At 42.1% G+C, this 16555-nt stretch overlaps 1 protein-coding gene across 2 annotated transcripts in view; it reads left to right on the top strand.

The window, feature by feature from the left end:
- mpp7a (membrane palmitoylated protein 7a) overlaps window positions 1-16555 on the top strand; it is a 133951-nt gene that overhangs the window by 91082 nt on the left and 26314 nt on the right. For both annotated transcript variants that reach the window (XM_040127227.1, XM_040127228.1), the window contains 5 exons: window positions 450-531; window positions 1055-1140; window positions 1789-1863; window positions 4136-4332; window positions 4989-5053. In XM_040127227.1, coding sequence (XP_039983161.1) covers window positions 450-531; window positions 1055-1140; window positions 1789-1863; window positions 4136-4332; window positions 4989-5053 — 505 coding nt within the window. The remainder of the gene's footprint in view (window positions 1-449; window positions 532-1054; window positions 1141-1788; window positions 1864-4135; window positions 4333-4988; window positions 5054-16555) is intronic.

Raw genomic sequence — 16555 nt, 5'->3', positions numbered from 1 at the left:
TCAGCTTTTGTCCCCTTACTAATATTGCATTGGTTTACAGTTTTAAATGATCCCTCGTGTGTTATGAAAACCCCAACAGTAACGATTAGGTGTCGGTGGTGGTCTGTGATAACTATTGGCCGTGCCTTCTTAGGAAAACAAAGACTGAATACTTGCTATCACATAGGTACAGACATATGTAAAATGGAAGGTACAAAGATTGTTATAAGAAAAGGGCAGTGAGTAAACTGAACTGGTTTTACCTGCACCATGCCATAAATTTTTATTAAAAGATATGCAACATAGACTTGAAAAGTGTCCATTCCCCCACATAAGACACCATAGATGGATAGATAGGTTCTATTTTGTTATTTAAAAGAATTGAATTACGTCCAGATACCTCTGACTGTCATTTTGGGTTGTCATTATTTGACATGAAATTTTAAGTATACTCTTTTATTTCTTTGTAGGGAGCAACAATAAGGTGTGACGAACACACAGGAGCCATCCTCGTGGCCCGGATCATGAGAGGAGGGGCAGCCGACAGAAGTGGTCAGTTCCAACCCTTTTTCTCTCTTACGTGGGTTCAGCTATGTGAGTCTGCAGTCTAGAGTCAAGTGTGAAAGTGATTTACAGTACAACTAGATTATATCCAGTGTGCAACGAAGAAGGGATGTATTCAGCAATTATCTATGCACCTGAATTTGCCAGTTCTGTCCCATAGATTGTACTTTTCCACTTTATAATATGAACATGAATGACAAGTATACTGAGAAGCTCTGCTATGTTATCCACATATTTTCTGTTTGATTTTACATCCAATGTGTCCAGTCTGTTCTTCCGTCTTGCTACAGTGAGGCCATAGGCAAATTTCCACATGTCGACAATAATGTTTTGATTTTTCTCCAATCTCAAATGCCGCCATGACGATAAACGTTAATCTGGTGTACTGTACAAATCCCCAGGCTTTGTAAGCAATGGACCTTTACACAGTAGCTCACTTATATTAGGGCATTAGTATAATGGAATATCAGAGTGATTGTAGATATGCAGACTTTTTGTTTTTGTATGGTAGGATTGATTCATGTTGGGGATGAACTAAAGGAGGTCAATGGAATCCCTGTGGATGACAAGAAACCAGAGGAAATAATTCGTATTCTGGTAAGCCTCATGTGTTTGACTGCATTCAGCCTTGTGTGTGTATGTGCTGTCCAAGGGTTTCTCCCGTTTTTCAGCTCCACTCCCTTGGCGAAAATAACATTCCTTGTTTGTGATGGCAAAAACCTCGCCTAACACATCCAGAACCCCATGCCTCCCATCGCTGTGCTGAAAACCAAACACTGGCCTTTCTCTACATGTCTTTACTGGCCTTTAGACAAAATGCATTGAGCCACACGGTCCCCCTGGATAAGATTGATGCTTAGTAGTTGCTCCAAGCAGGCTCTGCCACAGGCCTCAAATGAGTACCGTCATGGGCATGGACTCTGCCAGGAGGGACAATTGGAGAGGAAAGAGAGAGCCTTTTAAACTCTGGAGGCCTTCTCAGACAGAAAGTCCTCCAGAGCAGATGATAGCTCTCAACACTTCTCCTTTTAACCCCACTCCCCACACATTCTGTCCCTGTCAAGCAGAGTCATCCAATCGTAATAACCCTTCTGTTGCTGAAAAATCAAACTTTGCTTTGCATTACGTGACTTTCACTGGATTAGGTGCTTTGTGAAATACTTGCAAGTGCAGACGACTGCTGTTTCTGCCTCCTCTCTCTTTAACCTAACCTGCTGTATCTGTCTTGTCTTTCCCAATATTCAGGCACAGTCACAAGGAGCCATTACCTTCAAAGTTGTTCCTGGCGTCAAGGAGGAGGCGCCAACCAAGCAGCCAAAGGTAGGTTCTGTCCTGGCTTAATCATTAAGTTGATTGGGTTACAGTCATTGACTTAAAAAACAGAGTGACCTTCTTCCCTCCAGCATGATACCTTTTTGTTGGATGTAGAACATTGTTTTTGAGCCACAGTGAGGAAATGATGTATGTACAAGGAATGAGGAGAGCTATATAATGGTAATGAGAAGGGAAAATACAATAACCAGTGCAGTGACACTACTGCAGAAACACTACCTGAGTTTTGTACCAATAACAAAACAATACACATGGCTATAGATAACACTAAGGAATATGAACATTTTTCTTCATAAACCCTTTTTTAAGAGACACCCTATTGTAGCCTGAACATGCCCCTTCACATTTTCAAATGTACGCAAACCCAGACCCACTACCCAACGGCAGTGCTTCTACAGTTGCTCCGTTATCACCAACATCCCCGTCCCCTGCGCCATCGCATTTCTCTCAGATTGTTGGTCCTGCATCCCTGCATCCCCCTGACTGTTTACAGTGGATGCATTTTAGCCATTTTTATGCCAAGATAATACATCTGTCAGTCATCCAATTCATACAACCATAGTTACTAACTCTTGTACACTGGCAAAATAACGGCATGCATTTCAGTCTTGCAACCCAAATTGTCCTTACCAGATTATCTGTATTACCAGATAACATTAAGAGCACTGACGGTGACCCCACCACATGTCACCCACCTTCACTGATGGCCCAAGACTCAGAGCCAGACTTAGCTGAACTGCTAGCTAAGCTTAGTGAGACTTCAGCAGATGCAGCAGAGGCAGTGGCAAGATAGGGGGTGTGAATGAATGGTGCGAAGTTTACCTTAAACACTATAACACTGATGAACAAAATAAACTGTAGTATACTATAGTGGTAATCTGAATGTGAGATTATCCTATACTTCAGGTGCATAGACCACAAGGCAACATCATAGACTTTTCACTGATTTATTTATTTTTCCTCTGGGAAAAGGCAAATAACGACTGTTACAAGAAGCTTCACCAGTAGACAGTACCTTGTAGCTATCCATTTTAAGGATGGTTTAACTGTCACTCCAAACAGCATACCACTAACCCACTGGGGAGTTGATACACCATTTCTCACGTGCTCATCTATCAGTAGCAGACAGAAACTTTATCCACTCTCTCTTTTTAAGGTCCAGAGTCAAAGGCGGTTTATCATTATTCACAGGGCAGCCCACCCTGCATGTGTAACAGAGGCTTTGAGGACAAGGTGGGCCACTTACATCCTTTGTCATCATGTAATGGTTGAAAGTGTCCGGCTGTTTAAGTAACCCTTCTGAAAAATAGTCTGCCAGTGCCAAACACTCAGCCACTCCTTCATGAAAATAGCCTTTGCACTTAACATCAGGTAGTGTAGCAGTTAAATGGCTGAATACATACAGGCCAACAAAACTGAGCAAAGGGAAGAAATGTAGTAGATCTCTGTGTTTACATGTATGAGTGTATTCTGCTGGAGGGTTTAGCAGCCAAAGCTGCTGTTATGACCCAAACAAAACATCTCTGTCTGAAACATAATTTCACTACATGGCACAAAGCACCCTTTAAATCAATAGGATATCAAAAAGTGTAATCTCACCTTCCATCTCCCACATTTTCTTTCTCTCACACATACACACTTTCCTTCCCTCTCTTTTTTCTTTCCACATTTACTGAGATGTCTTAGGAGTGATAACTCATCATGATAGAACTCAATTTGGACAGAAGACGAAGCAAGGTGCTTTAGATTGCAGCTCTGCACTCACAACAGGAAAAGATGTGGGAGATTTTTCCACTATAAGGTCCAACCTGCTTTGTGTTGGTCTAACTGCCAAAGCAAATAACACCAACTCCTTAAAGAAAGAAAACAAGCTTTTTTCTGTATCGGTTTGTTCTATGGTGTGGAAATGTTACTTATATTAGCTTATGATTAGAATTAGAGAAATTCAATGAGTAAAAGAGGGCACTTCCAACTGGAGTCTCTGACTCAGGATATGTTAAGGGCTTAGTCTGTTCTAAGTGTTAATGGAACCACATGGAGAGACTGACTGGGCCAGCAGTTGAAGGTTTCAAGTTCTGGTTGCAGTAACCTTTCTAGAAAAATCAACCTGAGCGTTGGTGAAGCATCTCTCTGGTCGTTGGAGTTAACACTCCATGAAATGGAGCGAAAGGTAATTTACAGTGAACCATTGCTTTTTCCTGTTGTGCCTTCAATCCAGCTCTTTGTGTTCTTCTCTCCCCCTCTTTCATGGTATGTCCAGGTGTTTGTGAAGGCACTTTTTGACTACGACCCTAAGGAGGACAAAGCCATCCCATGTAAGGAGGCTGGACTTGCCTTCAAGAAAGGCTCCATCCTTCAGATCATGAGCCAAGATGATGCAACCTGGTGGCAGGCCAAACTTGAGGGTGACGCTAACCCCCGTGCTGGCTTAATCCCTTCCAAACAATTCCAGGAGAGGTAAGAAAGAACCCTAACTAGACCAACCTCTTTTGTCTGCCGTTGATTTTTAAGAAGGATGGCCCAACTGTCTTTACTACTGTCCCAGTCACATAAGTTTTCACCGTTTTTCACCCTCATTTTTTTTTTCTTGCTTCACACTGCCAAAATAGTCTGGATTTCCGCACAATGGCTGGCCCGAAATGACTAATGACAGAAAATGATAGCACTGGTACTGATCCACTTTGGACGGCAAGTGGATGGAAAATCACACATCAGTGTGCGCTCAGATGGCCGCACTTGATGTGCAACACAGAGCTCAGGAGGCCAGGGCAGTTTCTTGGCACCATCCAAAAGCACCCAAGGAGGAAAAAAAAAACATGCACATAAGAAGGAGGGAGGAAAGCAAAAGAAGAGAGAAACATTTCGCAAACATTCAGATTTATTCCTGCAGTTTTATCAACAGCTAGTGTGTTTTTCCTTTATCTCCTTACTCTTTCCTGCCCCATCTTTTCGTTCACCCGTTTCAGCTGACAGAATGAAAGTGTTGGATACTGAAGAGTGGGCTCTCTGTAGTGTAGCAGGGAGTGTTTATTATCCCCAATACAGTCATGAAAACTGATGGTTTTATGGTGCCTCTCTTTCTTTCTTTTTCCTTATCCTCTCTCTTCTTCCAGGAGATTTGCACTGCGACGACCTGTTGCAACTCTCCCATTCCAGAGGACCTCTAGCAGACGATCATGTAAGCATATATTATTTGCCATAAGTCCCTAACAAATCAGAGCACAACACAAGAAAACAGCGCACTGACTCTGGTGGGTGGGCTTAGGAAAGATAATACAGCAGAATGGGTACAGAGGATAGTAACTAACAAAGTTTGAATGTCAGGGATGTTGGTCAGAACTTACACCTGCACTCTGAGGCCACCGCTGAACCTCACTGTACAGTTGCAATGCTTCATGGCTGTCATCAGAGGAAGTGTTGTGTCTGGATTTACCTTCCTTCTTATTTTCCTGTCTGTTCCATGTTTCACTCTCAGTCTCTCTTTCAGTCTCTTGCCAGACTCTCCTTCCTCTGTCGCGCTCTCCCTCTCTATTTGTCGAAGTGGTCATGCAGGAACTTTAATGCGAAGAAGGAAGAGGTTTGCACTCTGGAAAACCTTTCTGAGCCTTTACACCTTCCAGCCAAAGCACCGGCCGAACTACCCATCCAGCTCCCCTTTTCACATCTCAGAGAGCCTAATGACGGCTTAATGATCTGATACTAGACCTACAGATGTGATTGAGTTGCAAAACTGCATTGTGGAGCACATTATTGTACCATGTCATGCAAGCCTGTACAGTAACACTGACCCAAACCCTGGCCAGTCAGTACAGCAGTACAGTTAGGGAGAATGCATCAGCTGGAGTACTTACCAGAAATATGCTATAACAAGCCTGAATGAAGGAGATCAGGAAATGGAGGGATTATAGCTAAATGACCCTTATAAATCAAAGATTGATGATTGCTTCATAATGAAGACAGAAGACATAAACAATGTTACACAAGAAAAGGACAGCAGAAACAATTAGGGATGTCCTAGGTTTAAGTCTAAAAAATGTATTTTATAGTCTTAAACCTAGGACATAGAATACAGTGAACATCACTACAGCAAAATAACATAGAAAAACAGCTGCCTTCAATTCTTTTGCAGCATTACTTTGAATCGGCCAGTCTGATTTTCTTCATAGAGGGTAATTCCAAACAGTAGGTGTGTTGATGGTGGGTGTGAGTGAGCTTTACTGTGAAGTTCAAAATGACAGGCCACTGTTGTAGGATTTACGGTGATGCCAGTAATAGATCCAATTTTAAAAGATTCAACTGATTTGCCATTTGGAATGTCAAACAGTTGTCTGTAGTGTAGACCAGTCAAATCAAAATACACAACTGTCTCCTAAAAAGAAGCCTGTAACTGCTTTATTGACAGGAATGTTGACTTTTGATTCAATAGCAATGACTGAACATCTTCACCAGCTTCATTCTCATCAGCCGCCAAAAACAAATGTATAGTAGCCATCGGAGTGTGCAGTAGAGGTCTACTTTAAAATTTTGATTTTCTTACATCAGAAAAAACACATTTCAAGCTCAAATCGGCAACATTTGCACATCTTAAGACTGCACCCTCCTCCTGAGGCTGCTGTTAACGCCATTCTCCTGGATGGGCCAACCCACCTCACACAGACTTAAGTCTTAAGTTTACTTGCATCGCTTTATTTGATTTTTGCAAAATAATGTTCTTCAAAACTAAAAGAAACCAAAAAAGTCCAGACTTACCTATGTTCCTCTCTGTAATTTCTCATTTGCAAGTCTATTTACAAAAACCTCTCTTCTTTACTCCTTCCAACACACACTCCCGCCCTCCCTCCGTGCATCCCTTACTCACTTTGTCTTCATCTGTCTGGCGGCTGTCAATCGCACATATATCTTCACATTCATAACCATCCATTTATGCCTAAAGAGCAAACAGGCTCTCCTCTGCAATTTACAGCTTGTCTCCCTTCGTTCATTCTGTATTTCCCAAACATGAACCCTCAGAAAAATACACTACACTTGTACTTGGCTTTATAGGCCTGCTCTGGTCTCACAATGACCCCATTGAACCAAAACCTAGTTCTTATTGGCCATATTTTTCACTGTAGATTACAACTTTGAGACAGACATGTCCATTTGGCTACTTGTTTCCCTCAACATGGCGGTGAGCCCTTAATGTAATGTGACTCTTTCAATATGTAGCTCAGAAATAACCAACAGAGCTACACTGACCTCTTCTAAACTTAGCATTAGTCTCTTTTACCTCAGATTCAAACCCTTGGTTGAATTATGGATGTTGTCATTTCCTGGTTATGTTCAACCGCATACTGGCATACATGATGCAGGATGGCCAAAAATAGCCTGCTAAATAGTTTTCGACAGACAGTACTGTACTGTTCCCTTACTATTTCATTTTAATGGCACAGTTCCTCTTATGAGTTATGGGATTTGTAACCCACACACACACACATACACACACACACACACACACACACACCGCCACCACCACCACGACCCCCCACCCGCACAGTGGGCAGGTGTAAAATGTAGTAGAGTCCACTGCAGACCCTACCACAGGAATATAACTCTTCCTTTGAGCTGCAGCAATATTTTCCTCCTAATGTCATACATACTGTAAGGATTAGTTGTGTGTGCAGCAGCAGTAGGAAGTTGACATAGCCCTCTCAGGACTTGAGGATTAACTGGGGAACGATAACAGTTCACTCTATGTTCTTGCAGAGAAGAACACATTCATTTCCTAGTGTTCAAAATAAAATAAAAACTCACTCAGAGAAAAATGTTGGATCCAGTTGGAGTGTAAGCAACAAGTTCAGTGAATAAAAGTGGAAGGTTTAAAAGAAAGTCCAAACTGAAAAGAGAGGATGCAGAATTTTGAAAAAAAAAAAAAAAAAGGCTTTTTGATGGACTGAGGGAGGAAAATATGGAGAGAGAAGCAGCTGAGGGGTCACATCCGGTAGCAACTTTGGTCCTGTGGAGCGGTGGTGGCTGAGTCAAGAAAGATGGAGGGAGACAAAGTTTGGATTCTGGCCCCATATAGGCTGGCCCGGCTGGACCCCGGGGCCATAAACTACAACCTAATTGAAGGATACCATGGAGACCCGACTGTTACCAAGCAGAGAAAAGAGGTGGTGATTGAGGAGGGGGTCCCTTTCTCTCTCTCTCTCTTTCCAGCCCGGGAGCTCCGTCGGCTGGAACAATATTGGTCTTGGCGAGGGACTGCGGCAAGCATTGCCTAACCGTGTCCATTTACGCCTAACATTTGCAAGATATAAATAATCCCTTTCCTGACTGTTGCTCTCGCCGTTTTCATGGATGCATTCCTCGGTTATGAAACTGATGTTTAAAGCACCATTAGTTTCACTGTTTAAGCCAATTATTAATCGGCTGTGGGTTAGATAAACTATTTTACCTCTGTACAGGTCAACCTGACATACCTGCCTCGTCCCTTTTTACCCCCCAGCTCCTTACCATTGATACCTGGCTCTTCTCCAGGTTTCCCATCTGCTCTCTCTGAACATCCTGATGGCTCTCTGGGCTTTCTTACAGCACGTCTGTTCCTCTGTCTGACATGAAAACCTCCCCACTGTCTGTTTGTTTCGTTTGGTTTGCAGTCTGCCAAACACGTGGACACAATTATCGCTCACCTTGGGGCCTTTTGCGTCTCTCTCCATGCATTATAACGCTATCCCTCTTACCCTTGCGCCGTCTCTCTTCAGTGAGCGACTTTACCATTTCGAAATGGCACCGAAGATTGGTCTTAAGCTGCCTTGAACCCAGCCCTGTCTTCAATTTATCCGTAAATTTCATTTCTCAGCTTAAACACTTACAGACGCAGGAGTAGATTTAGAAGCACAATGAGTGCAGGAGAAAAGTTCAATTTTATTCTCAAAGGTTAGGGCCAGATAACCCCAATAGAGACCCCGCTTAAAGTTTCATAGATGAAGTTGTTATTTTTTCGCACCACATTAAAACTCGCTGTATATTGGTTCATTGTCAGTATCCCAATGCTGAGTTACTCATAAGATTTTGTGATATACAAAGTCAGCCTTTAAATGCAGACCAGCTCTTCTCTGTCTTTCATTCACTTCCTTATCCTGACTTTGAATAATCAGCTCTGAATTTAAAAGCCAAAAGATGGATGACGAAGATCTAATTCTGTGTCATCCGGAAAATTCCACTTGTGTCATGTTGGTTGTTCAAAAAAGAGAGAGATATAGAGAGCAAAATATAAAGCGACAGCGTCCAGTTTGTTCAAGGAGAAGGCCATCTGCATGCTGGCTGGTTGTGAGGGTGACATCAGCTCGTAACTCAGGGCCATTTACAGGGTGCTGACTAGGGGTCATTCTTGTCTCTTCCTCCCATGTAAGGAGATAGCTGAAAGATTTTCTAGCAGTCGTGCAGCAGTGACACACTTCTGCATGGTTGACTGTGCCAGGTAAAATCCATAGAGCTCCTAAACCAAGTATAACCCAATACTAACGGATAGAGTAAAGGTACAATTTTATGTGAATCTAATGGGTGGTGTGACTCGGCTGCCTCAGGTAGCAAAAGTGGATGATCATTGACACCCTAGTGGTGATGATGATGAGGACAATAACAAGGATGGGTTTGATGGTGACATACCATTCAACATTTAGCCAAGATCACTCTACTCCCTAACTGCAAAATCCAACTAATTAGTGTCACTAACAAAATTTATTTGGAAGTGAAACTGAAGTTGAACAGTACAGTTGTTACCCAAACTGTTCGTTATAAAAATCCATCAGTTAACAGATCGATTTCTTTGTTCAACTTGGACCACCATACATACCATAGTTGAACATACACTGTTTTGCTGTGTGGTAAGGGAGTATTACCAACATTTTGGTTTCACTTTCTTTTGGTTTTACTTTCAAATAAATTTGTTTAGATAGTCTGTCTAAAATGTTGTTTACAACCTGTCTGGTTGCTTATTTCCCCTTCAGACTTAGTTGCGATGTCGTCATGTTTCCAGATCTTGGATATGACTTTGATGAGTACAGAGTTATCATAATTCAGTTAAGACAACATCCAAAATGCCAAAAAACGGTACATCCACTCATCTTCTCTCTGTCATCCATCCCTTCATTTCTTTCCAGCGCTACCTTCATCTCACCCCCTCAGTCACCCTCTGTGGTGAATCTTTGGTATGTGGGCGATATGTGATATACCCCTAAGCGTGCATCCCATTCCAGGGGGGGAGTCTACCATGAAGCATCGAGTAAAACTGGTTAGCTGACTGGTTTTAGACTGGATGACTGCACTGTGTCTGCAAAAGTTGGCAGCCACAATCTGGGCAGCCATGGCTCCCTGCGCTTAGTAAATGATAGGCTTGGCTGCCACCATCACTGCAGCCGCGGCAATCCACATATACTCACATCAGATCATGACTTCAGCTCATTTTCACTGCTATCGAAAGATCCTTTGGGCACACGAGTGAGATGTACCCTTAAAAAACACAAAGGACAAGGTTTTGCATCCACCATTTAAACATTATGAGGTAAGCAGTGCCCTGTCAATTTACATTCTGCATTGTTATCGCAGGGTGTTTCATTAGACTAGTAATGCTGGTGTACAAGGCTACAAGGCCATTAGGCAATGTGAACCATTCCTGTGGCAGATAGGCACCAGATGAAAGCCTTCCAGAGTGTAATAAGGGCAGCACTTGGAAGGATTTTAGATAGCTTTATCATTGTCATATTATCCTTGTTGTTTCCTCTTTCAAGCTTCCCTCTACCCCCCCCCAAATTACCTCTCATCCCATTCAAATTATGGCTTAGGTGCTGGTTCAACTTATAATGTAACAATAGAACAGGAGGAGGGCTATATCAGTAAGAACACTGCTGTGAACACTAACATGTGAAACAAGATGTCAGATAAAAGCATGTTTGTCTCCACACTTCAAAACAGTCACCGCTCTCAGTCCAGACATTACTAGCACAAAACAACCTGTGCAGTGATTGGTCCTGACGGCTGTTTTGGCTAGTCATTAACTCCGCCAGTGACAGAACATCTCCTTGAGCTACAGTGTGCCCTGGGAAATGAACACAGTGATATAAGGCAAGCCCCGTACTGTGTAATATGGTGTTATGTATGTTTTGATTTAACCTTGTTTGGACAAAATGAGAACACGTGAAGGGGAGGAAGCATCTAAAAGTGTCTCCAAATGGCATTTTGAACCAAACACACACACACACACACACATATCCTACCTCGGCCACCATTTTAAAAACCATCATCTTATAGCTGTTTGGATGGCATTGTTACACATCTGGAGTAATTTCAAAAGCTTGCCCAAATTTGAATGAACCACATCCCCATAAGCTTCATTACCCTGAAGAAAAGCTAGGTCAAGATGGCCATTATAATTTTTTGGTTTGAATTGTATAACAATGTTTCGATATTTAGTAGCCTGTTGGGGCTTTTGAATCTAAATATGTTTCTCTCTGTGAAGTCTCACTGGATGCACCCCAGACATGTACCACAGACTGTGTCTCACTAGGTAACAATGAATATAAATGTGTTGTATCAAAACAGAAGCAGTAGAAACATTGATTTAGACAGTTCATTTACATAGTTCAACAACAACAACAACAAAAAACTAACTCAAGGTCCTCTTACTTGCCTTTTCCAAAGCTTGTAACAGCCTTTCATGGAATTCATCAGCAGAAGAAGTTTGCTCAGTTGTCATCACATGACCTGGATTTCGTTCAAGATTACAATCTCCCTCCAAAGTGCCATACTTCTCATGATCATAACTCAGTCATGTCCATCACAGCTAAGGTCCCCATTCTTTGTTGGAGACTGTGAGATGCGGCTGAAGCCCCCAGAAAAGCTAGTAATCGGCCCTTGAGTTGATATTTCATTTATTTTTTTATGTAGTCATTCTACCTGTAGAGACAATAGCAATAACCATAGAGTAATTGATGTACTGCAATGGTGTGTTAGTAAAGTTTGACATTTTTCACAAACATTGCAAAGTGAAATAGAATTATGAACTTTTTCAATTTTGTGCAATAAATGACCCAACTCACATCCAGATTTTAATATGAAATTTTCACATGTGTACTTTTATGATAAACAGACACAAGCAACTTAAAGGAATAGTTCAGTTTAGAATGTTTTTCATAAGCAGTTAAGATCGTAACTTTTCTTTTTGTCTTTTGTTTTGCTTTTCTAAGACGATGTGCCGTTAGAGTTTGGTAGGTTCCGTCCTCTTATTCTCTCATCTCATCCCTCAACTTACTTTTTGTAATCCAACATTTTCTCTAACTTTTACTCATTTCCATTCCTTGCTTCTATTGCACTCACAGCTGAGGAGATCGAAGGTACTACTTGTCTCACATCTCCCATGGGCTAGGGCTTTACTGATCGCTGATAGCGTTGCAATACACAAACCATTTGTTACTGGTTCCCCTCCATAATTTTTGTGTGTAATGAAAGGTCTACCCCTCACCTCTGCTCTGTGTCCTTCCTTTTTTCATTTGGCCTGTCTTCTAATGTCAAAACGAATCGCTCTTTAAAGGGAAACATCAGACATCACTAAAAACTTTAGAGAGTTTGCAAGTTATTGGCAGGTTGTTGGCTCTTGAACTGTACAAAGCTTAATCTTTCACCAGTTAACTTGTCATTTTCATTAGAGTGAACATGGTGTGGAGAATCATGCCTTCACATCTACACCTCCAGTAATCTTGCACCTGCCAAACTCACACTTAATAATAAATTATTCACAGACTTCCAAAAAACATCGAAACCAATGGCCAGGGATGTAGTGGAGTGTAAACCCAAATTCAGTTTATGGAGATTTTATTTGTAGAATAGGGTTTATCCACATTTTTTGGGTAGCCTAAGCCTTGTTGAGTTCAATTAATTGTTTTATTTTTAGGGGAAAAAATTAAGATTTTAGTCCTTTGTCTTGTGATGACCAGGGACTGGAGGTCATAGTTAACCTCTCTCTTTTTTTAACCACTACATCAATGGCTATTACTCTGCACATAATTAACTGAAACTCTGTCTGATTTCTATCTTATCAATTGTACCTGTATGTTTTTTCTCATGTCATTCTGTGAACTTTTCCATTTACCTTTCCAGTGTGGGGTTAGACTGGTAGGTGCCTGTTACTATTGTGTCTGACTATTCTCTATAACATGATGTTGTGCACTGCCTCTCTTCTGGCTTCTCGTTTCTTTCTTTTCTCATCACCAGAGGATGCTGACTATAGTAGCGGATTCCACCTAGGTGAGAGATGTTGTCTTCTTCTCTTCCCTTTTTTCCCCCTTTTTCCTCTGCCAACATGACGTTGCCGTTTCATCGTCACATAAACAGTGAACACAGCGGCAAAGATTATGTTACATTTCATTGTGTCCCCTCCATTAATGCTTCCTTGACTCCTTAGCCCTTTCCTTCATAGATTAGCCTTTATTGTCTGTGCCATGTTAAGAGAAATAGTTATCAGCTTTTCATAATGTACTTGACACATTCTTCTAAATCCCAGAGTGTTTTTGGTACAACTGATTGAACTTGGACTCCCATGAGAAAATACATAGAGTAATTCTGTAGTGGAACACTAGCCTACATTGTGCTATTTCTGCACCCTTGCTGACAGCATGAGTGCACTGGCAGATCCTGTCATGGATTTGCAGAATCTACTAGTTATCCTGTTCTGCCTCTGCTGTGGGTCTGAAGACATCTTTGAGAATGGTTCTGTATGGATTTGGGTTAAAGGGATGGCTTGTTTTCCACGCTTTGTTCTGGAGGACCGGCAGAGGGCCAGCCTGGTTGATGTGGTCTCAGTCAGACTTAATGACAATTACCGTGGCCTGCTTTGGTTCGGCAGCCCTTCTCAGAGAGCTGCTTCCAATTCTCGGTTTTGTACAGAAAATGTTCCCCATCGTGTTTTATTACCACTGTCATTTTCCCGACAAATCATAAGGTATCATCCCTCTGGAGGACCACAGGCCATCTTAACTGGCTCATACACAAATCCTCTGTCTGTCCATCTCTCTTTCTGTATCTTTCGCTGTCTCTCTCTCTCTCTCTCTATCCCCAATTCTGTTTATATTCAGATGTTGAGGTCAAGAAGTGAACTAGCCTCAGAACTCTCCTTGCACACTAAACCATTTAGACTCCAGATTTCACAGGATATCCAGTGCACACATGAGTTTATAAATACGAATTTTGAGCCATGTCTGCCAAGCTCAATCTGGGTCACTTCCCAAGGCCAAACTATACCAAACACTAGTCCGTTTTTTCCAAACCTTTCTGTCCCCTTCAGGCTTGCCCTTACTGTCACCCTGCCTCCTCCGTTAGGTCAGTGACCTCAGCCTCTCCTCTTCCTCCTCGGTACCCAAACAACATCCAGCGCTCTAGCGGGTTAGCAGCATTTTTGGGCTCCAGCAGCCCAGAACGAGGTTTAACTGAAATGAGAGAACCCCAGGAGGAGGGGAAGAAAAAAATTATGAGTTATAATAACATCTTCTCTATGAGAGTACTTGCTGCCTGGCTTTTTTGCCTGTTGGATGTGGTTGCATGATTTAAAGTTGGCCCGTCCCTAAAAGTTTGAAATCTTAGAACTTACAGATGCTTTTGTAATGCTACTGAGGTTGCATGGGGAAATAGAGGAGGCGGTGGGAGGGGGTAGGCAGTTGTTGTCCTTTAGTTTTTGGTTTTGTTTTCCCTTCATGCCTCTCTCAGTGATGCAACGTCTGTAACGTCCATTGCCAAAAGCGATCCTCGAGCACTACTCGGGGGCGACGCGAGCAGATTCCTGTGCTCAGATGTTGCTTGATTTTAGAGCCAGCAGACTAGAGAATGAGGTCCAACTTAGGAGGAGGGAAACTGTGTCCAATGATGCCTTCTTATCAAACTGTTCTAGAGAGCCCTGCTTAAAGATTTTCATTTCTGGCCAAAGAATTAAAGAGTATTTTTGATACCCAGCTTTTATTTTTTGTTTTCCGTGTATTCATGATCCATCAGTGCACTCAGCTCAAACCATAACCTAAAAATCTATACACCTGCATTGTGATATAAATGCATAGGTATAGTGACATTTCACATCACTACCATAATCCAAAAAGTCAAGCACTAAACATCCAGAGAGAAAGACAGTGGCTGGACGGAGGGCAAGCAAGAAGCTCCAAATCAGTTAAAGCTGAACGAACAGGGGCTGGGATATCCATCAGCCTCTCACAATCCAATTATGTCCAAGTTATGGAAAAAATGGATAAGTGTTATAAACTGAAATAAAAAATTCTCCATTTTCAAAAATGAGATTAGTTCATCAGGCTCCAGGTTCAATAGTTATGGATGTGCAGGAGCCAGTACATTGGAATTAGTGAGTTTTTCCCCCAATCCAGGTCCAAACAGAGAGGAACCTTACTTTATACGATTTCATTGACATGCATTTTAATGGATATCCAACATTTGGATACAATCAAAGCTTGTATATGCCCTGGCGTGACAGGTGTGCTTTTATCAGCTTTAGCAACAGACCGATCCAGTTGTTTAGAGTCGGAAAAGGGACATGGAATTTGCTTGACTGTGGCTTTGTTGTAGAGCATCTTCCCTGTCTGAACATCAGACTGATGAGACAAACAGGAAAGCAGGCATATAGCCTCATTACTTTTGGCACTCAGTGGCCGCTTTTGGCATGTTGATAGACGCTTCAAGGACTCCAGTAGAAGCAGAAGTACTGGTGTGTGTGCGAGTGTGTTTTTTTTTTTTTTTTCGCCAACACATAAGGCATCAGGCATCGTTTTGAGACGAGACATTCCTGAGCCCAAAGAGCTGTGGGATAAGACGGAGAGGAAAAACAAATAGCACTCGACACAAATGGACCTCTCGCAGCCAAAGGTCTAGAGCGCTAATTCACCGTATAGGCCTGTAACACTTGGATTAGGTGCCACTTTCCAAATGCTTAGTGCGATGGCCATGGAAACAGAATGTGCTGTCCCCAGATAACACAGTAATGAATTGACTATTGTTGACTGCTACACATACATATTTCAAGTGTCACACCAACAAACCTCACCTTTTGCTTTGATTGAATTTATTACGAGCAAAGTAGAGTACATCAGCTGGCTAAAACCCAGCTGAAACTTGATTTGTCCAAAGGTTGGAATATGTACTCTTCTGTATATGTATGCTACGGCCGGAAACATTTAGACGCTTTATACAATTAAATTTCCCAAGGTCAGCCATGGAGTCCACTTTACTACCGTAGCATAATCATTTTCACAGATGCCTTTTAGCAGTTGCATGGGGGGAACATTTGAAGGACACACACATGTCTGTCTGGATATGTCAACTTCCTTCTTTTCACTTGCTGTCCTTTTTGCGTCCTCCTCTCCTCTCCAGATTCCTCTCCCACTTGCTCTCCTCTTCTTTCCTGTTTCTTCTCTGCTCCTGATCCTTTCCTTTCCTCTCCTCGCCTTTCCTGATTTCTCTTCAGATTCCTCTCCTCTACAGAATCCACTCCTCTTCTGATTCTGATTACTGACTCCTCTTCTCTTGTTTCCTCTCCTCTCCTGATTACTCTTCTCTCCTTTTCTTTCCTCTCCAATCCTGATTCCTTTGCTGATCCCTCTTCTTTCCCAATTCATCTCCTCTCCCGATTCCTCTCGTGTCCTATTTTCTT

This window comes from Xiphias gladius, chromosome 5 (genome assembly GCF_016859285.1).
Source record: "Xiphias gladius isolate SHS-SW01 ecotype Sanya breed wild chromosome 5, ASM1685928v1, whole genome shotgun sequence".
Lineage (NCBI taxonomy): Eukaryota > Metazoa > Chordata > Actinopteri > Istiophoriformes > Xiphiidae > Xiphias > Xiphias gladius.
The sequence above is the reverse complement of the archived record's forward strand: the minus strand, read 5'-3'. Positions and strand labels throughout refer to the sequence as shown.